The sequence below is a fragment of the Myotis davidii genome, unplaced genomic scaffold (assembly GCF_000327345.1).
Source record: "Myotis davidii unplaced genomic scaffold, ASM32734v1 scaffold1031, whole genome shotgun sequence".
Classification (NCBI taxonomy): Eukaryota; Metazoa; Chordata; class Mammalia; order Chiroptera; family Vespertilionidae; genus Myotis; species Myotis davidii.
In genome coordinates this window covers 2,207,755-2,233,330 of record NW_006283442.1, presented here as the reverse complement: position 1 = coordinate 2,233,330, position 25,576 = coordinate 2,207,755, and the positions used below count along the sequence as shown (strand labels likewise).

At 38.9% G+C, this 25,576-nt stretch overlaps 1 protein-coding gene across 1 annotated transcript in view; it reads right to left on the bottom strand.

Moving 5' to 3' along the window:
* The window catches only part of ATP8A2 (ATPase, aminophospholipid transporter, class I, type 8A, member 2), a 588,754-nt gene that overhangs the window by 164,631 nt on the left and 398,547 nt on the right, over positions 1-25,576 (bottom strand). Inside the window, 3 exon segments of the mRNA XM_006753689.2 lie at positions 4,214-4,292; positions 6,738-6,860; positions 13,548-13,622. Of these exon segments, the coding sequence (XP_006753752.2) occupies positions 4,214-4,292; positions 6,738-6,860; positions 13,548-13,622 (277 nt within the window).

Sequence of the window (25,576 nt, the reverse complement as noted above, 5' to 3'; positions counted from 1 at the left end):
ATTCTTGGAAGCTTTCTAAGGAATGAACAATGCACTCACACCTTCTCAGAAAGATTTCTTCCCAACAATTATGTGCCCAAGTGAACAGCACTGACATGTACTTAAGACTCTCCCCATGGACAGTGAGGAGAGGATTTTGGTAAAATTCACTGTCTTTATGACACAACCCACATAGTATGAAACAATGACATGAAGCTACCCCTGTGACCGTGGTGCCCAGTCAAGCAAAACTCCGCAGGCTTTGAGTTTGGGGCAGTGTCTGAGGGACAGCTTCAGGCAGGACTGGGAGGACAGAGGGAGGCCTAAAGGCAACTTTCTATTAGACCAAGATCCCCTTCAATGCTTCAAAAGTGCCTCAGACTGTCTCAAATTGGTGCCGTGCCCCTATGCTACTCTGGGGGCGGGGTGAACACATGCTTCTAAATGGCAGTTCTAAGTGTAACGGAACTCATGTGTATGTAGGGCAGTCAATCAGTGCCCATAAATAAGAAATCCAATCAGTTGCCATATCTCCGTCTTTTCAAACTTGCAAACTTTCTTGATTTCCACCACTGACTTCTCTACGACTCCTCACCCGCCCCCCCGCCCCATAACCCCATGCTCTCTTGCCAATCTTACATGTGCAAACTCCACCATGTAACTGTGACCTTAAACCCCTCACTGAGAAAAAGTCCTCACCTGGGTTTTTGTGACCTTATCATCACCTAACTTCTTTACCCCCTTTTCCAGCCACTCCTTCCCACCATCCATACTCCTCCCCCTGCCCCCCGCCTGTGCCATAGCTCTCTTGACAAGGGGTGCTGTGCTGACCCCAGAGGGGAAGTTGGAAATGTGTGGAGACATGTTTTGGTTTATAGTTGCACAAAGGCAGGGGAAGAGGGGAGTGCCGATGACATTTACTGTCCAGGCCAGGGATGCTCAGTGTCCTGAAAGATTCATGACAGGCTGAATAAAGTCTAGAATCCAGCCCCCACCCCACCCCCACCTCCACCCACTGGAAAGATAGTTGACCCCTGAGTACAGGTTTGAACTATGCGCCTAGTTACATGTGGATTTTTTCAACAAAAACTGTAAATGTATTTTCTCTTTCTTATGATTTTCTTATTTATATTCTTTTCTCTAGTTTATTGCATGCATACAATACATAATACATATAACATACAAAATAGGTGTTAATTGCCTGTTTATGTTATTGGTAAGGTTTCCAGTCAGTAGTAGGCTATTAGTAAATACATTTTTGAGGAATCAAAAGTTTACGTGGTTTTTTGACTGCTCTAGGGGGTCAGCATCCGTGTTGTTCAAGGGTCAGCTGGACTGCTGACGGCCTCCTCAGGTTCCCCCTCAGTGCAGGTTCTGTGTGCTTGCTTGGTCCTGGCCAGGGATGCTTTCTCCCCACCTTTCCTCTGCCCCACTTGATTGCGCCCTTCTCATCTTTCAAGAACTTAAAAATTACTTCCTTCGAGAAGATTCTTGCTTGACCCACTGGACTAGGTTGTATCCCTGTATTATAAGCTCCACCTGCAGTCTGTAGACAGAGCATGCCAGTAATAAAACTTTACATAATTCCTGATCACCAACTCTAACTTTATATAAGCCCCCAGAGGGCAAAATAGGCCGAGGTTATATCCATTGTACTCACTGTCAGGCCATCATAGATATGTCATGATTTTGCTGAAAAATAAGTTCTCAACACTTATTTCCTCCTCAATACACACATTCCCATCTCCTGGATTTAACCCTCCTTCAGCTCTCCCCTGGAATACCCAGAGACACACCTAGTATCCTTGTCATCCACCTTCTATCATTCACATGATAAATTATTTTTTTTAAATTGCTCTGATAACACTCTCCTTGATCTAAATTCCATACTGACTCTTCAATTCCTAAAAATTCCTTAAGTCCCAGTTTCTTAACCTCACATTCAAAGCCCTCTGAAATCCAGCTTTTGCCTGCTTCCTGAAACTTTTCATTATCTTCCACCCTTGAAGTGATGAACTTCTCAGCTTTCCACATCTGCCCTAAAATTCCCCACTTTGTCTGGCTCCTCCCTCCATTCCTACACATCTCAATCCTACTTGACTTCCAGGCTAAGCCTAAATGTTATCTCCCCTAACAAATTATTAATAATCCCAAATGAAAGGCATCTCTTTCTCAGCCCTCTGAAATCTGATAGCACTTTATCTGTATTTTATGTGAGACAGTTATTTTCTACCTTGTGCTGGAATTATCCATGTGTGAATATAATCTCCTTCATCAGACTACAAACTCTTTGAAGATCAGACCTCATTGATCTATATTCCTAATACCCTTAGGATCTATTACAGTGTCTTGGACATAAATATTACATGAATTAATAAGGTTATCTTAAAGTATTTCACTCAATAGGTCATTGTTTACAACACAACTGAAAAAATTCTCAATGCTGAAGCCTTAATAAATATAACCATATGATGACATTAAAGATGATGATAATAATAGAAATAAGAAAAAAAATCACCCTATTGGCTGACTGTCAGGCCAAACTGTGAATTTGAGGGAAGCAGATAAGGGCAGCAGAAGCTAACTTGAAATTCACTTGATGATACATCAGGTAAATTAGTAACAGTTCGGAGTCTATCCTCTAAGCATACAGCACAAGGCAAATGAATGGATTTACGTAACAAAATCTAGTGAACTACAGCAATTCCACCATAAACTACAAGCCACAATCTCATACCACATAATCACAGCTCCGGGATTAGGAAACCAATGTTTTTACTGCAGAATGGGGCCATATTAGTTCCTTTTGAAGCAGGTAAGTGAATGACCATCTTGTAAAACTTCTCAGAGTCCAAAGACAAGCACTTTAGACCAAAACAGAGTGTAATGTCTACATGATAAGGGTACGGGGTCTGGAGGTACTACTTGTGGTCAACCTGCACTATCTACTGTCTCTTCCTAAGCACAAACAGCTGGGCTCAGGGACCAAAGAACAGTTACCAAAACTGTCCTGATGCTCATCAGACATACTGCTTCCCATCTGCGGTCGCTCCTAATAAAATGATGGCTGATTCTACCACTAAATTGTCAGAGCTGCTAAAACCAACCATATCCAATACTCATATTCGTAAACCCCTAAAAAATCATTTCAAGATAAATTAAATCCACTATGAGTAAAGATGAATCACAGGAAAGCTTTAGAGTTAAACAAAAATGATCACATTAGAACGTCCCTTTGGGGGTGGGGCTAGAAGCCAAAAATTTTATTTTCTGATCTAGAGACTTAGGGGCCCTCAAAGGGTCCCACAGGGGGCTCTGAATGTGAGGTCTGAGGAAATGGAAAGAATAGGTCATAGGGTAGAATAAACTGGCAGTGCATGCATTTTGTCTGTCAGGATTGAATAGGTTAATATCAGTGAGGATGAATCATATCTGCTTGAAGCACAGAATACACTGACACAGAAACAAAGAAGCTTGGAAACTTTATATTCTTTGGGTCTCTGAACAATCAAAGGCCTTGTCTAGTCAACATTTGGAGTAATTTTTCCCAGGGGAATTATCACTATTTGAAAGGGATGAAAGAGTAGCATTCTCGTGATACCTTTTTGTTTTCTGAGACTAAAAGCTGTCTCTGTGAGAGGCAACATTTGGATGTAGTGAGAAGTGTGCACACATGCAGTCAGTGGCTTTTCTCAAACATCCTCTAGCTGGAGGGTAGACTACAACTCATCGGGAGCTATATCCTTAAACACACTTCAAACATTTGCTTGAAAAGTATATGTCAAGGAGCGAAGACTCAGGAAACTAGGTTAAAATTAGACTTCTAAAAGATTTTAGTTACTCTGCTTAAGGTTTGTGTAGCTTAGAAAATGAAAGCCCAAATAATTAACAAAAAATTTCAAACTCACAGGCAAGAGGCATTGACGTTTCATTATAGTACAGTGCTTTGCTTCAAGATCCTTGACTCAAACAGTTATTAAAAATAAAGTTTAGGATTCCTAGGATTTAAGCTCTCCAGGCAACTGGAAAGAAAATGGGTTTTCAGAGCCAGAGTGGATGAAACCTAGGAGCTATAAACCTGAGACGAGGGCTCATTAGATTTTAGGTATGTTTTTCTTCTCAGATTTGTTCTTGTGATCTCTAGGTCTGCAGAACTGGGCAAAAAATTGTGAACAACTGGCAGGAGAGGGATTACAAGGCTACTTGCTGACAGTGGAAATCATGAAGCCATTACCGTGCTCCAGCGCCTTCATGGGAAACCAGAAGAGGATGAGGGAGTGGACCAAGGCGTTGATGCAGTGACCCCAGAAAACCTGCGGGAAAACAAACCGAGGGAGTCAGGAACTGCCCACAACTCTGACTCGAGTAACTCAATGGACGCCTCGTCGCGAAGGACACGGGCAGAGTGCTGCAGGGCTCCAGGAGTAGCATATTATTCTTGAAGTTAAACAAAACAAAACAAAACAATTTCCTCATTTTTTACACACAAATGACTGGATGATCTCCAGATACTATTATTTAGTACAAAGACCTGAATGTATATACACATGTACTTAGACCAATATACAATCTATCCACATCTGAAAAAATGAATTATGAGCTGTTTTCTTTAGAACCCTAAGACAGACACCAAAATTTTACAAGCAAAGACAACAAAATCATCCAGAAAAAGGTTATCTGGTCAAAATTGTCAATAGGAGACTGAAACTGTGTGTTTTCTGAAAGCATTAAAAACATTTAAAATATAATTCTTACACAGCATTCGCTTTTGTTTTACTCCTTTAAATCTCTCCATTCAACTTTTTAATTTTTAGAATTTTGGTTAATATCATGCACATTTAAAAATTCTCTACGGGCGGCCGGTTAGCTCAGTTGGTTAGAGCATGGTGCTAATAAAAATTCTCTTTACCTTAACACTTGTAAGGTCAAATAAAAGAATGCAAAATTTATTTTCTTCTAAATTACAGTTTCATAAATACATTAATCATCTGTTTAACCACTGAGATGATAGAACTACTAAAGCCAGATTAAATTTTCTTAAAAATTTACAGATAGATATGGGAATTGTCATACAGTTTAATCCTAGGTAGGACAACATAAAGTAATGAAAACTTATAAGACAAAGAGATTTTCCCATTTTAAATGTTTACTTTCCCTCTCACTTCTATACTCTACTCCCCCCACTTCTCAGATCTTCAAGGTGCCTGCAAATAAGTCTCAAATCCTTCTCAGCTCTATTACCTTTAAGGGTCCATTCCCTACTTATTTTGCACCTTACACAGCCTTTGAATTCAAACTCTGTAAAAAACAGATTTGATTTATGTAAATAATGCAGAACAAATAGGCCATTGATAGATATTTCTCATTGATAGAATCACAGAAACAAGGATTGACACAGTCATCCAAGTCTCCTGTGTATGGAACATACCAGAATTAATAGAATTCCTTTTATTTTTCCCAGCATGCTCCAAAATAAGGCAGCTCTGAAGGAAGGCTGTCAGTAATACCTGGCTTAAAGTGAAGTCTTCAGGCATTGTTCTCTTTTTGAGAATTTTGTATGTCTTCCTTAGTAAGACTCCAGTGGCTACCAAAAAAAAAATCATGTACACAACCAGGATCCAGTACTGTAACTGACCAGGGCAGTGGGCCTCTGTATGAACTTCCTAATCCCCTCCTGCACAAAACCCGCCAGAAATGAGGCAATGCAGGCGCGTTCACAGCTTTGCCTCTTCCGCCAACCCAGGCACATTCTTTCGGTGGCAGCAACTGCTCTGTCACTCTCAGCTGTGACTGGCAGTCGAGTGAGAGCCCCTCAGCCATCATGACTGCAGAGTCTCCGTGACACCTAACCCAGCGCCTGCTTGACTCTTGTCAAGATCACCTGAACCTTTTTGTCTAATGTTTTTTCTTTTCTGATTCTCCATCCTGAAAAAAAAACACACACACCCATGACTGACTTAATTTCTGTGTCCACATCTGGACAATTTTATTCACTAACTAAAGTGATATTTTCTTTTAAATGATAAAACAAGCAATGGTGGTAAAAATGCTCCAGCCTCCTAAGTGCAGGACTTTATGAAAGGGGAGGGGCATGTCTGATGGCTGATCCCAAAGGAACTGGGGCCACGGGGGCTCCTGGCCACATTGATGTCAGAGGCACATGTGGAGAAAAAGGAAGGAGTTGACAAAGAAGAACCAAAAGGAGCACCATGTGTCACATGGCAACTTCCTTTCTGATTTGGCATCTCAAATTCGCTGGGCTTGCTATGCTGGAAGAGGGCCCTGCTCTTACCTCATTCAACTATTCTCTCTAGAACTCATGGATATGGACAACAGTGTGGTGATGGTGGGGGCAGGGAGAGTTGGAGGTGGAAGAGGACATAGAAGGACATAAAAGGTGATGGAAAAAATGAAATAAATCAATTAAAAAAATATTCTCTCGCCAGGCAGGTGTGGCTCAGTGGTTGAGTGTTGGCCTTTGAACCAAGAGGTCACTGGTTTCCAATCAGGGCACATACCTGGGTTGCAGGCTCAATCCCTAGTAGGGGGTGTGCAGGAGGCAGTGGATCGATGTTGATTCTCACCCATCGATGTTTCTATCTCTCTCTCTCCCTTCTTTTCTCTCTAAAAATCAATATTTAAAACAATATTCTCTCTGAAGCTTCAGTGATCTTGCAAGCTTATAACTAGAGCAGGAAGACAAAAAGCAGTGCTGACTCCTCTTTCAGGTAATGATTCTGTGATAACATTCTGTTTACCTTTGTGTTGAAGCCTTCAGCATTCTGGGTAATTTTGTAGAGCTGTGGAAACCTGAGCATGCTCTCCTGAGTGCAAGACCTCTCAAAGATTCCCAGAGTGAAGGGTGGTAATGCGGTGAAAATCTGTGTGGAGAACAAGGAGCCATTAAAAGAGACTTTTCCACTCACACAGCTGAAGTGTTTCAGTTCCATGGAATGATGACTTAACTCTCAGGCAAGTCCAAACCTGAGCATCAATGATTCACAACTCTGAAGACACCATCCAAAGAAAATAAATGAAAGACCATTTTCAACTATTGTTTAATCAGCATAAAATAAATATACAGAATACTAAAAACAACATCACAAACATTTGGTTAGCCAAGAAAGCTGGTTAAATGAACAGCTACCTTTTTTGTAAGATGAGTGGTGATTTAGAATTACACCCTCCTTAGCTTTGTGAAGTATTGTGTCTTCTGTTAGTGTTGGCGGAGGCACAATTTTACAACCCCCCATCCTGATTTTATGATCAAGTTTCAGGAAGCATGATGTACTTCATTATTCATTTGGCAGACATTTATTGGGAGTGAATTATGGGCCAGATACTGTGATAAAGCCCAGAAATACAGAGATAGAAAAACAGAAGGGAAAAAAGGAGAGGAAGCAGGTCCCTGACCTCCAAGAACTCGGTCTACTGCAGAGGTGGGACAGGACAGCCAGCCACAGGCAAATAAACAAACATAAAACACAGTGCTCTGCAAAATCACTCATGGGAAGAGTGGGGAAGGAGAAGAGGGAGTCAAGAAAACATTCTTGGACCAAAGAGCATCTGAACTGTAAGGCATTGTACCTGTAGACTTGGGCAGGAGGGTAAGGGATGTGCATGAGAGGGGAGCAGAGGGAAGCACTCCCATAGAACTACACCCCTCCCAAAGAATGGAGGCAGTAATGCACCTGGCACATTTGGGTAGGGGCGGGGCGGGGGGGACATCTAAGGCGTCCAGGATGGTGGCTGGCTGAGGACTCAGTGCAAGACAAGGCTGGGAAGGTGACAGAACTAGCTCCTGCGACAATGAGTTTGGGGGGAGGTAGTGCTTCCTAGACTTTACTTTTACCTGTAGTCCTCTAGAGGGGAGTGACATGCTTGTGTTTGTGTTTCAGAAAGAGAAAGCCAGATGCTGAAGAGGAGGTTGGAATAAATACGTCATTTCAGTCTGGGAGGTGCGGTAGCCCTATGGGTCATTCTCCTCTGTGGTCCGAGCACACGGGTCACAGAGACTCTTTGGGTCACTCACTGCTTAGCATCAGCATTGAGCAAATCCACACCCACAAACCTGGCAAGCCCTCAAGCCCATGGGAACTATATGTGTGTCTCGGAGGGAACTCTGAATGCACCTCAGTTGTGGGGAGCCTGGGAAACAAGCTTTTCCCAGTCCGCTGGGAGGGAGCAGTCGGCAGTGTGGTGGAGGAAGGCCAACACAACCTGCAGGCTCCCGCCCTCACCTGGAGCAGGCAGGAAAACAGCCCTGGGACTCAGTGCGCTACAGATTTCAAGGAGAAAAAGACCAAGAGTAGTTGCCCTCATTCCCCTCACAATAACAGAAGTTATCTGTTTAATGCCTAGAAGAAGGTGCTGGAAACAGATATCTCAAAGCTCTGCATACCCTTAGCACATAAACTGTCCTTACTGTGGTGCATACAGTGTACACCGTCAATGCTGCCATCTTATGTTTTCTTCTCCCTTTCCACTTGACTTTCTCCTTCTACTTTCTTCAAGTCCTCCCCCACCCTTCACCACAAGGCTACCAACCTAGGGGGCCCTCTGAGATTTTTTACCCTGCTTACAGCATGCCCCGCACACATATATGCTGTTGAGGGATCATTATTTGTTTTACAGAAATAAGACATTCACATTTTTCTTCATAACATTTTTCTCACTAAACAATACATCATGGGAAGCCCTCCGAGTCCCCTGGGTCTGACACTAATGCAGCATTTTCCTGCTCACATAATAATTCATAGCATAGATGTACCATACTTTTTCAACGGTGCATTCATTTTTGTTTCTAGGTCTTTGTTCTCACAAACATTATGTAATAAACATCTATAACATATTATACCATTTATACTTTGTATTTTATTTCTATGGGATGGATTCCCTAAAGTAGGGTTGCTCGGGAAAAAGTTATGAGTATTTTAAATTTTACCAGATTCTGTTTGGTTGCTTTCTTAAAAGGTTCTAATCATTTTCTTTTTTCTTCCCAGAGGACAAGGTAATCTTTCCTCTGCTTTCTTATCAGTAATGGGTGTTATGTTATACTTAATATTCTCTAGTCTGAAAAAATTAAAGATATTAACTCTTTCTTTAAAAAAATTTACATTTCCCCAACAAACAGTGATTTTGATCATGTTTCCATATATTTGTTGAACATTTGGATTTGAAAACGTCTAGTCAAGTCCTTTGTACTTTTTCCATTCATGTTTTATCACCTTTTCTAAGAGTTCTTTGCATATAATAGATATCAACTCTGTCTTCATGTAATAAAATTTCATCCAAATGCAATCTTTGTCTACTGGATTTCTTTATGGTTTCTTTTGCTATATAAAAGCTTTTAATTTTTATATGGATAAGAATAGCTTCTGAGTGTCGAATTGTGGTTATGAAGTTTTCAGGAGTTTCTTTAGAATTCTTACAGTTTTATTTTTCACATTTAAGTTTTAATATATCTGGAATTTATTGAGTATGTGGTTGAAGATTGGGGTCCAATTTTATTTTTTTTTCCAAATAAAGAATCAGTTGTGAGAACACAACTAATTAATCCAAACTTTCTACTAAACTGAAATACCATCTTTGACTATTAAATTCTCACATATGATAGACCTAGGATTTAAAACTGGAATCTTGTTTTAGATTCTCTGGCTTATTTGTCTAGTTCTATGTTAATATCACATAGATTTGTTTACAATGGCTTTATAGAATAGTCTAATGTTTAGCAAAGATACGTTTACCCTTTTCATTGCCCTTTTTGGACATGCATGCTCCCTACTGAGAATTCAACTGTGACCTCTTGATTCATGGGTCAATGCTCAACCACTGAGCCACAATGGCAGGGTGTCCTTAATTTCTTATTTAAAACTAGAGGCCCGGTGCATGATCATGCACAGGTAGGGTCCCTAGGCCAGGCCGGCGATCAGGGCCGATCTGTGGGTGACTGGCAGGGCGATCGGGGGGAGGGAGGGCTTCCCGCTGGCACCCACCTTGGCTGGCCTGGGGCCTGCAGGCAGCTCCCACATTGAGTGTCTGCCCTCTGATGGTCAGTGCGCGACATAGCAACTGGTTGTTCTACAGGTTGGGCAATTTGCATATTAGGCTTTTATTATATAGGATGACACAGTTTTAGAATTTTACCATTTATGACAACATGTCATAAAGAATCTGCATTATGTTATTTGGATTCTTTCTTTCCTATTTTGCTTAGAGTTCTAATTTGGGAATGGCAGCTGAATTGCCTCAAATACTTTTCATCATGTTTTTCTTTTTTCTTTTGTGGTTGATACAGTGATATTTAGAATTTTTAAATTTATTTTGAACTCCCTGTAAAATTTGTTTCAACTTTACTTGGTCAAATATTTTTTTATATACACTCTTGAACTCTATTTGCTGATGTTTTACTTAGATTTTTGTATTTATGTTTTTAAGTGACACTGGCTAATAAGTACTATAGTTGACTTTAAGTTATGCTGTCTTGATAAAATTAAATAGTATAAATTTTCTGAAACAGTTTAAAAACAAAGTTATTGCTTCACAAAAAAAATCAATAAAATGTATCTGAAATCCATCTGATAATGCTAGTTTTTGTCACTGCTGGCCTCTGTATTCTTATTCTATCCATAAAATATAATGCTGTAGAAATTTGAGATACTAGAATAATAACGAAAGTCCAATGGGACAGCATTCATTCATTATTTGGAGAGATTTAAGTGTTTAAGTCAGTTTACTGCTGTTTCATCTGCTATAAGAGTTAAACTGAGAAGCAGTGATGTGCTACTTTAGCTGCCTTTGGGACTCAAAGAGGGAAAAAAGCGTGAGTGCTGCTTAAAGAAAATGGAAAGAAGAACCCAGTGCAGAAGAGGAGTCACCAGCAGATGCCATACACGTCACAAACTGTCTTGCACTGGGTTTCTGAGGAGTGATTCTGGGGTAGAAAAAAATTTCCAAATAGTATATTATTGAAATAATGATAGTAAAATTGAAACACGGACTAATGTGGATTAGATAAGAGTACTGTATCCTTGTTGAATTTTTAGATTTTTGTTATTACACTGCAGTTATCTAAGAGAATTATCTTAGCAACTATGCAATAAAGTATTAAGTAATAAGGGGCATAATGTCTTAATTTACATTCAACTGCTTCACAAATAAATGTGTTCACAGGAGCGTGTGCACATGTGTGTGGGCAAACCTCCATGTTCTCAAAAGCTTTGGTCCTTTCACCATGACTGAATCTGAAGATCAATGATCTTCCCTTCTGATCCCACTTCACAGCTCCTAGACATTCAGGTCCCTTCCCACTCTCTGCCGCCTCTCCAACAATTGGACTGTGTACGCCATAGAAACTTAGGGCCATTTAACCTTGAAATTTTCTCTGCTGCAATATTCTCTTCGCTATAGACTGGAGAACCAATGTAGATAGAAAATATTCCCAGCCCTACTGGTCAAAGATCTTTGTGAGTCTTTAACCCTTTGAGTGCCAACCAATATCCTAGGAACTATGCTAAAATTGCCAAGGCATTTTTGCTGATTTTACAACAGTTTAGGAAAAAAATTATGAATCGCAAGTAAATGAAGTTACATATTCAAAAACTCGAAGAAACCTTTACTAAATTTGTTTTCATCTTTGACATATATTGTTTGCTGATTGTATTATAAAATACTAGCAGAAAAAAAATTTGAACAAAACGTATAATGTTAAAATAAAATTAAAGCACCCCCGGCACTTTTGGCGAAAGACAGGAGGAGCGTGACCGCGCTCCCCAGCACTCTAAGGGTTAATGTGCATAAGCATCACTAGAAAAATTAGTTTAAAATTCAGTATCTCTGAGAAACTCTGTTAGATTGGGTCGGAGATCAGGAATCAGCATCTTTAAACAAATCCTAGTTATTCTCATGCAAGTGGTCTGTGAACCATATTTTGGCCAATACTATCCTATAGCGAGCCTATTAGCAGCTTATGAAGAGTAAGCTCACAATTTAAGTTTTTTAATTGATTTGAATTTCCCAGGACTGAATGGAACTAAAAAATAATCCAGCTCTTATACCCTGCGCATGAAAATAGGGCTAAACTCCATTTGTCATTTAACCAGGTGATGCGTATTCCAGTTTGGGCTTTAGCTCTAAATCACAGTCTCCCAGGTCTCAGCCTCTTGTTTCTAAATACATATGTGGGCATGGGTTTGGCCCTTTCCAGCACTAAATCATTATGGAGCAGTCAGCATATTTCCCCCTAAATGGTCGCATAATTTTAACCTGCTCAAAACAGTTTTAAATCCTGCAAAGTTAACAATCTGTCCAAGGAGAGGTGCTTGAGACCCTATCCATGTGGTAGGTGGTTGGAGTAGCTTTTCTAGTACAGGTGATAAATGAACATCAATTCAGCCCTGCTCTCACCACCTGTCACCTTTGTATTTTTGGGTGTAAGTATTAGCAACAAACTTGTTAGTGCACTCTGTGGTGAGTAACACAGTACTGACCAATGCTGTGTATACTCAAGATCCAAACTCACTCTCAGTGTCATCATAGTCTACATATCTGATTCTCTTAGTCTTTAAACTGCACAGGAGACAACCTGCTGTATGTAGTATTTTATACCTAGCACCTAATATAGTGGCTACTCAAAAAAAAAAAAAAAGGAAGAAAGGAAGGAAGGGAGGAAGGAAAGAAGGAGGGTTAAATATATGGACGCCTTGAATATCCAGCCACAAATGTATATTCAAGCTGTAAATATTTATAGCACAACAATATATATTATTGTTTATTATTTATGTCTGGTAACTTCCATTTATACCTATCTATGATGAAGCAGAAAATGTCAGAGTTAGGGTCCAAAACAAGTGTGAAAGTGCAACTCAAAAAACCTGCCACACTGGGGTGTCTAAAGCACTTAGTACAAGCCTCTCAGCTCCCCCTGCCAGTAACACACAGAGCTAAGTAGCTACTTAGTCACTTAAGCTTGTAGTTTATATTTATTTACAGCTTTTGCACTCAGTATAGTCAAGTAATATAAAACGAACTTGAAGATCATTAACAAACACCAAATAAACTGATTACCATTCACCACAGGAGCTGGAAGTCAGAATTCATTATTTTAGCACTAACTGTGAAAGGAAACATCCTTCCACAGGACAGATACTTTTAAGAAGGACAAAAAGAACAGTAGATCACATCCTGTATGCTCATATATCTATGTTTAAGAATTCAGAAATAAAATCACAAAGTGGAATGAGTTTAGATATAGTTCAGAAATTTTCTCAAGCTAAAAACTAGAAAATGTTGCACAGGCATTCAGTAAGGAGTAACAAGGGTCCATTATCAAGATATATGGGTTAATAATTTCATGGGGTTATTCAAGAATGATCTGCTATGATTGAAACCATGTGTGGAGAGTTTGGGCTTCTGCAGGATGTGTCGCAGCAACAAAAGGCCTTAAAGATGTATTTGTGCTGCCTGCTATGTATACAGATGATGGACTTAGATACACTTCCCAGACATAAACAGTAAAGGAATGTCACTGAAGTTGTGTGTGCTATCAGACAGAGATGGAGAATGCTTACCACATTGTACAAGCCGATGCACCAACGTTCAAATAAAATCTGCCCAGAAAATCCATTTACAAAGGCGAACCAAAGCTGAAAGAGAAGAAAGTTCATGAAGTTTTATATCAATATTGACCTAAATGTTTCCATTCACTGAAGAAGTAGCGGGAATGTGGACCACCAGCTGGACACAGCTGCTGAGGGATAAAAAGCCACAGGACCGTAGCAGTTGTTCTTTCATAAAATATAAATTCCCAATACAACAAATACCAGTATTTTAAGGAAAATTTATATTTAAGGCATACAATGATTTCCAGTGATAATATGCACATATTAATAGAAAAGCAATTGATGTTTAATTTATAACTAATATGTTTTGTGTCAACACTTTTTCACTGACTGGAAGAGTCTCAACTTCACGTTCCTTTTCTCGATAAAGTTGATTGGATAAATATAATTTATCTTTGTAGGACTTTCAAATAGATAAAAAATTAAATGAAAAACAACAAGAATTCCTCTGCTGGTCACATGTGCTTTTAGCTCATAAAATGCTGACCCACCATAATTGAATGTCCACCGCTGTAGCAAAGGCGAAAGCATGATGTATGGAAGAAACATGCTTAAATCATGTTTTGGAGCAACATAGGTTATATAAATAAATAAAATGGGGATGATTATTCAAGTCTTTAAGTAGTCTATAATTCTAATTGATTAGGCAAGACTGACATAAAAGCTACTACAGAGCGAAGTGCCAGGGACATGCATGACAAGTAAATAAAACTATTTTAGAGAAGGGATGATTGCTCGGGTGTAGTAATTCGGAGAAGACATGTAGGTGGTAAGAGTGGAGTAGAACAGGGCAAACCATCAGGGTGAAGAACAGGAACCTGACTTTAAAGGGAGTGAATACAGAAATAGGAAATACAAACTGCTGCTATTTAAAATTCAGCTAAATTGATATGCTACAACAGGACTCCAAGGATTTTGGGTAGACCTTAAAGTATTTCATGCTAATCTCAGAATCACAGATTTCCGTGGTGTAAAACTGTGACAGACTGAATCTTACCATGTGGAACCTTAGCGACACAGAACAGCTGCCCCACAATAATCTGGGTTGAGATAAACTCTGCTACTGAAATTGTACTGAATCAGAATTTTCAACATCAGTTTCTTGATTCCACCAGACTAAGTTTCTTGAGGCAGGAATTATTCCCTATCCTGTGCTACTGTACACGGTATATGATACTTGGTGCAAATAGGGACTCACTGAGTTCCAGTGGGATCAAATAAATACCTCAATTCAATTGCCAGATGAAGTTTTCTTAGGCACAGCTCTCATCATCTCATTTCCTAGTTAAAAACAAAACAACAACAAAAAACCCAACTATTAGGGATCCCTCTGAAATCTAAATAAGCTTGCTGCTCTTTAAAAATCCTTCCACAAACTATCTCCCAAGAGGTCCCCATGAGGCCTGGCTATTCTCAGTGAAGACATACTAGTGGGGAACTAAGAATTCAGAAGTTTGTGTTGTGCTCTGTACTCAAAATATTTTACAACACCTATTCTAATATTAGCTCTTCCTAAAATGACGTTTCAATCACACTGCCACCCTGCCACTCGAGGCCTTGGCAAATAATCCTTCAACCAAACTTTCAGTGCAATGGAGACTGGATCCATACCTGATTAAAAAAAATTTGTAAATTGTTTCAAGGGTTTTAACTAATTTGCCAAGATTGTGCTGTACATGTAAAGTCTCTTATTCAAACAACTGAGCAAACATTGATAAATATTTAGTAAACACTATTTTACTGTTTAATTCAATTAACTTTATTGTCATTTATTGAAGGTGGAGTAGTGATATTTCTACTGCATTCCCCTCCCTAATACCAATTGAAATTAGCAAAAATAATTGAAAATAGAAAAGAAATAAATACTTTTAATGACACTATGAGAGAGCCTTAATTAAAACTACAAATTACATAGAATAGAAACTAGCTTGACAAGATCAAGGGAGCATGCCAATAGTAGACAAAACCTACAAAGCAAAAAGATTTCGAAGAAATGCATGAAACAACCCAAGAAATAGCGGAACCAATTCTTATTTGGAGGATGGAATCTAGAGGTAGGGACAAGTCATGGCTGTAGCTCCTGGACTGACTGAGTACAGCAGGCAAATCGAAGTTAAAGGACACTGTAGGCCTTTCCCCTTTTCCTCCACCCAAGAAGCAAGTGAGGAGAATGGCAGGGTAGAGTAGGGAGTATAGATGGCAATCAATTTAGCAGACACTTGGCAGACATCTGAAAAGAAATAAATGTAAAATCATGTAACAAAACCCCCATAATATACAGAAAATCACTGTCAGGCATACAGGCTTCTGACTCACTCAAGGAGAAGAAATGGTGAGGGAAGTGCTTACTACAGAAAAGTGATGGGTGACCAGCATGGAAGAGACAAAAAATTGATAAAAAAAAAAGTTCTGAGACAAATTTGAAGCCATCTTTCTTAGACATCAACAAAAATAATAAAGAAAACAACAACACTGTGACAGAAATCATATGAAACAATCTCTACAGAAAAACCAGATCACTAGCAGAATAAAATTTTGAATGCTCTTGGTGATCCTTTGAGAGCTTTAGAAAAGTATGTGTTTTCATTTAAATAAGAGCTAAAATTAGATATGTAAGATATCAAAGAAGGAAACAAATAAGAAAAGATTCAAGCTACATGAAGGAAAATAAAACCCAGAATTGATACTGATGAATCCACAATCAGGGATTCACAGTCAGGATAGAGTAGGCTTGTGAAAACAAGTGCTGGCCAAAGGACAAAGGTTAACACTGATTTTAAGAGAAACTGATAACCTTTCAAAGATAATTTTTAAAAATTCCAAAAAGGTGTACCTTAAACACACACACACACACACACACACACACACACACACACACACACAACAGAACAAGTAGAATAGAAAAAATGTTCAAAGATATAACAGAAGAAAGTTTTCTGAAATATTCTAAAACCTTAATCAGCCAACAAAGAGGATACCTTTGTCCCCAGGAAACAAAACAACAGATACACTAATAGAAAGATCAACACCCACACATATCCTGATAAGTAAATTCATGAGTTTTAAAATTCTATAAGATCAAATCTTTCTTATAATCCTCACCTAAGAATATGTTTTCATTAATTTTGGAGAGAGAGAGAGAGAGAGAGAGAGAGAGAGAGAGAGAGTACCTTGTCTGTACTCTGAGTTTCTTGATGTCATTAAAGCAAAAGAAGAGAGAGAGAGAGAGAGAGAGAGAGGCCAATGTGAGAGAGAAACATTGATTGGTTGTACATGTCCTGACTGGGGATGGAACCGGAACCTTTTCATTTATGGGACAATGCTCCAACCAATTAAGTCACCCAGCCAGAGCAAATCTTTAATATAATCAGGCAAGAAAGCAATTAACCTGCAAAAGCAAGTTGGCTTCATCTTTCTCTCTAGCAGTACATAATACCAGAAGCCAATAGTGGATGTTTACAACTCCTTAGGGAAATAAAACATGACAAAAATTTTAGCAAAATACAGAAATTAAGGAAATAGTAAAAACTGAAAATATTACATAAAATGTGATGATACAAATATGTTCATTATATTAATACAAAAACTTTTAAATGTTCCATTGATATAAAATAAAACCCAAAATATATGCTATGTACAAAAGAAACATGTCCAACAAACATGAAAAAGAAACACTATTTGAATAAGATCAAATCCATAACCCTGAATTAACAAAGCCCAATAGATGAGGTTGTCACCTATTGTTCTGAAAACACTGCTTCTCCTTCACTAAACTACTACGGCCTTCCATTGATTCCTTGAAAGTACCAACTATGGATCCAGCTTTATATTTTGTACCCAAATATGAGGCAATTATGTCAATAGCATTTGTTTAATAAGCCATCTTTATCTTACTTATTTGAAATGCCCTTTATTATATAATAGATTATCATAGTATTTATAGAAATTTATGTAGTATTTTGGTCTCACTTCATATATTCAAATTAATTACAGATGGCTTGAATATTTAAATACAAAACAAAATTCAAAGCATTAGGAGGAAACATTAAAAAAAGCTTTTTATATATGAAGTTGACTCTCTATAGACATGAAACTCAGAAACTGTACAAAAGAGGAGTCATTTGAAACAGTTCATTGCTGAGAGAATAAAAATAAAGTTGAGAACAAATTAATAAATAGTGCAAACATCTATAACATCTATGAAGCAAAGGCCTAAATTTCCTATATAAAGAGTTCTTACAAATGAGAAAGAAAACTGCTGACAAACTATTAGGGAAACAGGCAAAGAACATATGCAGTGTGATCACAGAAAAAACTTATATAGAAAATTTTACTTTTCTTGAAAAATACATACACGTGTGCGTACACACACACAGACACATACACTGATAACATTTTTTTAGATGAACAAAGATTTGAAAGTTTGGTAACCTGAGGGAATAGTTACTCTCCTATCCAGTCATTGTTTACAAATATGTTTAATGTACTTTTCCTTTGACCCAATGATTCTACTTTTAGGAACATACACTAAATTGTATCTTATAGTTATAATTATATAATATTCAATATGAAAATACAAGGGTGTTTACTATAGCATTATTGGAAAAATAAAAATTTAGAACCTATATTTACACTGATAGCTGGTTAAATGAATTATAGTTCATCCATAACAATAAAACACTATGCAGACATTAGAAAGACTATAATAAATCTGTTAAGTGCTATAACATAAAAAATCTCACAGATATATTATTAAAATGAAAAATATCAAGGTATATGTTGAATAGTCATGATTGTACAAAATAGATGATATGCTCATATACATGCTAACTTTTTGGAAGATATAAGAAATTGTTACTATTCGTTGCCTTTAGATAGCAGAAGTGTTTTCTAGGCGGTAGGATAGAGACTCTCTTATACTTCTTGTACTGTTCTGAACTTTTAAAACATGTTCATGTCTTATTGATATAACTATTTCAAGCAGTAATTCTCAACTAGAGTTCATTTTGCTTTAAGGAGACACCTGACAGTGTTCAGACACATTTCTGAGGGTGTATTGGCATTTAGTGGGTAGAGGCCAAATGTTCTGCTAACTAACCTACAATGCCCAGGACAGCCCCTTACAGCAAAGAACTAGCTGGTCCAAAATGCCAACTCTGAAGAAACTCTGGATGAAAGAAATAAGTTTATTAGAAATCTTGTAACAGATGTTTTTTACAAGCAAAATAATGACATGTGACAGGTTGCATGAAGCCATGATCATGTGTGGGTTTAGAACGTTTTGTTTCTTTTTGATGAACTCCCCTCTAGCCTGGTCTCACACATAGAACCAAAGGCCTTACTCTTTAGAGGCCATAGGAGCACTGAATGTGTATCCAAAACTTCACACATTTATATTCCCGAGACAGAAATATATATTTATAAATTAGTAATGAGAAATTACTTTAAATACAGAGCGTGTTTTGCATAACTAAAACACTCCAGTTGTTGAAAATATATGATAAGGGGAAAACCCTAAGAACATTAACCTTTGCTCCAAGCCATTCCTAACCATGAAAAAATTTCAGATTAACATTCTTGATTAGCTGAATGTTGGAATATTTCCTATAAGCAGCCAATGTTTTGATTTTGTCCAAGATGGCACTGGCTTGGCCACGTTTCTTCAAACATTTTTGATATGTTTGTACTAATTTTTATCAGTTGCAGGTGCTGCAGCATTTTGGAAAGTAAATACAAGCTCATCCTCGACATTTCCAGTTCCATTTCAATCTTCATTCAAATAATCCATCATTAGATCATCGGACCAGTTTATTTCATTGTAAATATTTATGTAATAAAGACAAAAATTAAAACCAAAATAAACAAAACAAACAAACAAAAAACCCATTCCCTCATTTCAAAATCCATGAGCTGGTTTCTTCTTACATTGTAATCTAAACACTCAAACTTGATTTTGTTTTGGCAAGATTTCCATAGGTGAAATGGAAAAAGTATGAGAACACACTGTATTTTTAAATATTTACATGAAAGTACTTAGTTTTTATTTTATATATTCATGAGACAGGTACACAATGGCTCCCTGACACACTATGAAATCAGACTTTCACACTGGTTAGTTATATACAAATGTTAATTCATATACAAAAAAGAAAGCCCAATTCCTAAACATTAATGCCATTTGGGTGGAGCACAATTTCCAAGCTGCACCAAACACAACCCTTAATGCAAGCAGATGGCCTGTCCCCCTTCTGATGTGCAGTTACTGGGCCCATAGCTTGTTTATAGCTGCTAAATTTTATTTTTCTGGATTAATGGGGGAAAAGATTTCTCTGCCTTTACTTTCTTGTTAACTAGGAATGCTATTAAATGAATACAGTCAAACCTGAGAGAGCTAGGTCCTGCCTGGACGGCCTCAGACTTGGTGAGCTGGTGGGAAGACCTGCCAAGCACTGATGGCTTGCCAAGCTCCTGGGGTTTTTGGTCCTCAAATGTAGTGCTGTTATGAGCAAACTGACCCAAACTTATTAAATAGCTTTTCCTTCTTGGAAAAAAATCTTTCTTTGCTTTAACTGCTGCCTCACTGCCAAAAATGCAGTAACCGTCTTGGCTAATTGCACAGACTCCTGTCTAGAGGTCCCAGCGCCATTGTACAACCTCAGTGGGCTGTTTCTGCCACCACTCAGGTTCTCAAGGAATAGCTGACATACTTAGATGGTTTCTTCATTTGGAAATGGGAAGACCTGGTCGTCCAAGACCCATGGTAGAGATCTGAAGTGGAAAAGTACCCTACAGAGAGCAATTAAATAAATAAGTCAGCCATATGGGTTCTTAAAAAAGTAGCAATAACTTTATGATCTACTGATTTGCATATCAGGTCTGAGCTGATTAGCTGGGATTAACTGTATCTCTTTAAAAAGTAAAACACTGTAATATTTTTGGAATTTGACCTGGCAATATGTGTTAGATTAACAAAAAAGCATCTACCTCATTAAGAAATTCTATTTTTAAAAATTCATTTCTCATCACTAAAAGCACCTTTGTATAAAAACATATCTTATTTTGCAGTATTGTTAATGGCGGAAAACAAAACAAACAAAAAAAGCATAGGGAAGAAAAACCCTAAAGTTCTTTATTAGGGAGTAAATGTAGCAAGTCTATGAAATAGTAAGGATTTATATATTACAATGATAATTCTCTATATATGTAAATGAAGAAATGTATGCCAAAAAATAGTAATAGGTTGATAAAAAAAAAAAGGCAAAATAAACAGGCAAGTCAATATTTAGATAGGTAGGAAATCAAGGGGGGGGGGAATCAGAGATGCCATTATGGAGTAGAGATTATAAGAATTCATCATCATCATCATTATCATCATCACAGTAATAGCAAAATATCCTAAGAACTCCTTTAAGTATCTTTTGTCCAATAAATTATGGGACTGAGTGGCCAAAATTAAATGGTGTGGGCAGGTCTTCATTTCTAAAGTCTTTGGAGATGTAATAAAGGCCATATATGACAAACCCACAGCCAGCATCATACTCAATGGGCAAAAACTACAAATATTTGCCTTAAGATCAGGAAAAAGACAGGGATATCCACTTTCACTGCTCTTATTCAACATATTACTGGAAGTCCTAGCCACAGCCATCAGACACGAATAAGAAATAAAAGGCATCCATATTGGAAAGGAAGAAGTAAAAATGTCACTATTAGCACATTGTATGCGGGAAACGTATTTATCTGTTTTACTTATACGTTTTACGTTGACTGGTAGTAGAGTGCGGGACACGTATTAATGTTTTTTATAGACTAGCGGTAGAATGCGGGTAACGTATAAATACGTAAACTAAAGTTATCGTAATTTTACTGAACGTTGCCATTTGTGCAAAAAGTTAGCAAAAATGGCCCACGCCACCTGTTAGCGCGTGATAAAAACTACCCGCAAACAATGTGTTAGCAGATGACATGATACCACAGAGCAGTGGTTCTCAACCTTCCTAATGCCGCGACCCTTTAATACAGTTCCTCATGTTGGGGTGATCCCCAACCATAAAATTATTTTCGTTGCTACTTCATAACTGTAATTTTGCTACTGTTATGAATCGTAATGTAAATATCTGATATGCTATATGTGTTTTCCGATGGTTGCGACCCACAGGTTGAGAACCACTGACATAGAGAGAACCCTAAAGATTTTATCAAAAAACAACTAGAACTGATAAGTGAATTCAATAAAGTAGCAGGATACAAAATAAATATCCAGAAATCAGTTGCATTTTTTTTTTAAATATGTTTTATTGATTTTTTACAGAGAGGAAGGGAGAGAGATAGAGAGTTAGAAACATCGATGAGAGAGAAACATCGATCAGCTGCCTCCTGCACATCCCCCACAGGGGATGTGCCCGCAACCCAGGTACATGCCCTTGACCGGAATCGAACCTGGGACCCTTCTGTCCGCAGGCCGACGCTCTATCCACTGAGCCAAACCGGTTTTGGCCAGTTGCATTTTTATACGCCAATAATGCACTATCAAAAAGAGAAATGAAGAAAACTATCCTAATTCACAATTGCTTAAAAAAGTCTAGGAATTAATTTAACTAAGGATGTAAAAGACCTTTACTCAAAAAATTATAGAACACTGAAGAAAGAAATTGAAAAAGATACAAATAAGTGAAAGCATATACCATGTTCATGGACAGAAAGAATTAACATCATTAAAATGTCCATACTACCCAAAGCAATCTATAGAGTCAATGCAATTCCTATCAAGATACCAATGGCGCATTTCACAGAACTAAAACAAATATTCCAAAAATTTATATGGAACTACTAAAGTTGCTAAATAGCCACAGCAATCTTGAGAAAGAAAAACAACATTGGAGGAATCCCAATACCTGATGTCAAACTACACTACAAGGCCATAGTAATCAAAACAGCCTAGTACTGGCATAAAAACAGACATATCTACACTAATAAAAGACAAATATGCTAATTGACCATACCTTTGCTACACCCACCAGCCAATCAGAGCGACTATATGCAAATTAACCCACCCAAGATGGTGGTTAATTTACATATACCTGTTGGGAGCGAAGACTGAAGACAACATAGAAGGAAGCCAAGCACTGCAGAAGGGAGCAAAGTAGAGGCAGTGGAGACAGGAATGGAAACAAGGCGGCTGAGGCAGAAGGCAGGAGCGGAGCCAGGGGACAGCAGGCGAACGGGCGGTGGGAGGCAGGGAGAGGAGGCGGAGGCGGAGGGAGGACGTGGTGGCCAGTGGCCGGGGCGCAGGTCTATATATAAAAGCCTAATATGCTAATTGTCCCTCCAACCATTCAACAGTTCAACCAGTTGCTATGATGCACACTGACCACCAGGGGGCAGATGATCCAACTGGTAGGTTAGCTTGCTGCTGGGGTCTGGCTGATCAGGACTGGGCAAGATGGGCTGGACATACCCTGGAGCCCTCCCAGAGTCCCTCCCGGCCCTGATCGTGCACAAGTGGGGTCCCTCACCCTAGCCTGAACTCTCTCGCAATCTGGGACCCCTTGGAGGATGTCAGAGAGCTGGTTTCAACCCGATCCCTGCAGGCCAGGCCAAGGGACCCCACCAGTGCATGAATCCATGCACCGGGCCTCTAGTAGATCAATAAAACAAAATAGAGAGCTAAAAAAATAAACCAATGCCTTTGTATCAATTAATATGTGACAACAGAGGCAAAAGCATACAATAGGCTAAAGATAGTCTATTCAATAAATGGTGCTGGAAAAATAGGACAGATACATGCAAAAAGTGAAACTAGAACACCTTTTTACACCATGCACAAGAATAAACTCAAAATGGATTAAAGACTTAAATATTAGACTCAAAACCATAAAAATTCTAGAAGAAAACATAGGCAGTAAAATCTTGGGCATTTCTCATAGCACTATTTTTTCTGACACATTGCCTCAGGCAAGGGAAACAAAGGAAAAAAAATAAATGAACAGGACTACATCAAGCTAAAAAGTTTTTGCACAGCAAAGGAAAACATCAACAAAATTAAAAGACTACCCACTGAATGGAAAAACATATTCACCACTGATATATCTGAAAAGGGGCTAATGTCCAAAATTTATAAAGAACTTATAAAACTGAACACCAAAAAACCAAAGCAATTAAAAAATGGGCAAAGGATCTGAATAGATACTTCTCCAAAGAGGACATACAGATAGCCAATAGATATACGAAAAGATGCTTAATGTTGCTAATCATTAGAGAAATGAATATTAAAACCACAATGAGATATCACTTCACATCTGTCAGAATGGCTATCATCAATGAATCAATAAACAACAAGTATTGATAAGGATGTGGAGAAAAGGGAACCCTCTTGCACTGTTGATGGGAAAGTAAATTGGTGCAGCTACTGTAGAAAGCACTATGGAGTTTCCTCAAAAAATTAAAAATGGAACTGCCTTATGACCCAGTGATTCCACTTCTGGGAATATTTCTAAATAAACCCAAAGCATTAATTCCAATGAATATATGAACGCCTATGTTAACTGCAGCATTATTTATAACTAGAGGCCCGGTGCACGATATTTGTAAATGAGGGAGGGGGGGGGTCCCTCAGCCTGGCCTTCACCCTCTCTAATCCAGGACCCCTCAGGAGATGTCTGACTGCCTTTTTAGGCCTGATCCCATTGGGATCGGCAGTCAGATATCCCTCTCACAATCTGGGACCGCTAGCTCCTAACCGCTCACCTGCCTGCCTGCCTGATCACCCGTAACCACTTGCCTGTCTCCATGATCCCCCCTAACTGTTTGCTGGGGGGCAGGGCCAGCCCTGCGAGGGACTGTCTGCCTACCTGATCATCCCTAACAGCTGGCCTGCCTACCTGATTGCCCCTAACCACTCTGCCTGCCTGCCTGATCACCCCTAACTGCTTACGGGGGGCGGGGGGGGGCGGCTGGGAAAGCCCTGCAAGGGGTCATCTGCCTACCTGATCACCCCTAACTGCTGGCCTGACTACTTGATTGCCCCTAACCATTTACCTGCCTACCTAATCACCCCTAATCACTGGTCTGCCTGCCTGATCACCCCTAACCACTCTGCCGGCCTGATTGCCCCTAACCGCTGGTCTGCCTACCTGATCACCCCTAACCATTTGCCTGCCTACCTGATCACCCCTAACCACTCTGCCTGCCTTCCTGATCGCCCCTAACCACCTCTCCTCAGTCCCCACCACTGTGGCTTTGTCCAGAAGGGCGTCTGGAAGGATGTCCGGAAGACGTCTGGTCTAATTAGCATATTATCCTTTTATTAGTATAGATAGCCAGGATTTGGAAGCAGCCCAAGGGTCCATCAGTAGATGAATGGATAAAAAAGTTGTGGCATATTTACACAATGGAATACTACTCAGCTGTAGAAAAGAAGGAAATTGTACTCTTCGCAATAGCCTGGATGATCTTCAGTTCATATGCTAAGTGAAATAAGCCAGAGAATGACAAATACCATATGATTTCACTCATATGTAGAATCTGATGAACAAAATAACAACAACAACAAAAATGGAAACAGACTCATAGAGAACAGAGGTGAAGGGGAACCGGCTGGGTGAAAAGGGTGAAGAGGTTAAACAAACAAATAAAAACCTCATAGACACAGACAATAGCATAGTGATTACCAGAGGGGAAGAGGGGTGAGGGGAGGTAGGAGCGAGTATAGAGGAGATAAATGGTGATGGAAGGAGACTTGACTTGGGTGACGAACACAGAATACAATATACAGATAATGTATTATAGAATTGTACATCCGACCTATGTAATTTTATTAACCAAGATCACCTCCAATAAAGTCAATCTATAATAATAAAAGCATAATGTGCTAATTAGACTGGACAGCTGAACAACCTTCTGGACATCATTCCAGACATCCTTCCAGACTAAGCCACAGTGGCAGGGGCCGAGGCAGAGGCAGTTAGGGGAGATCAGGA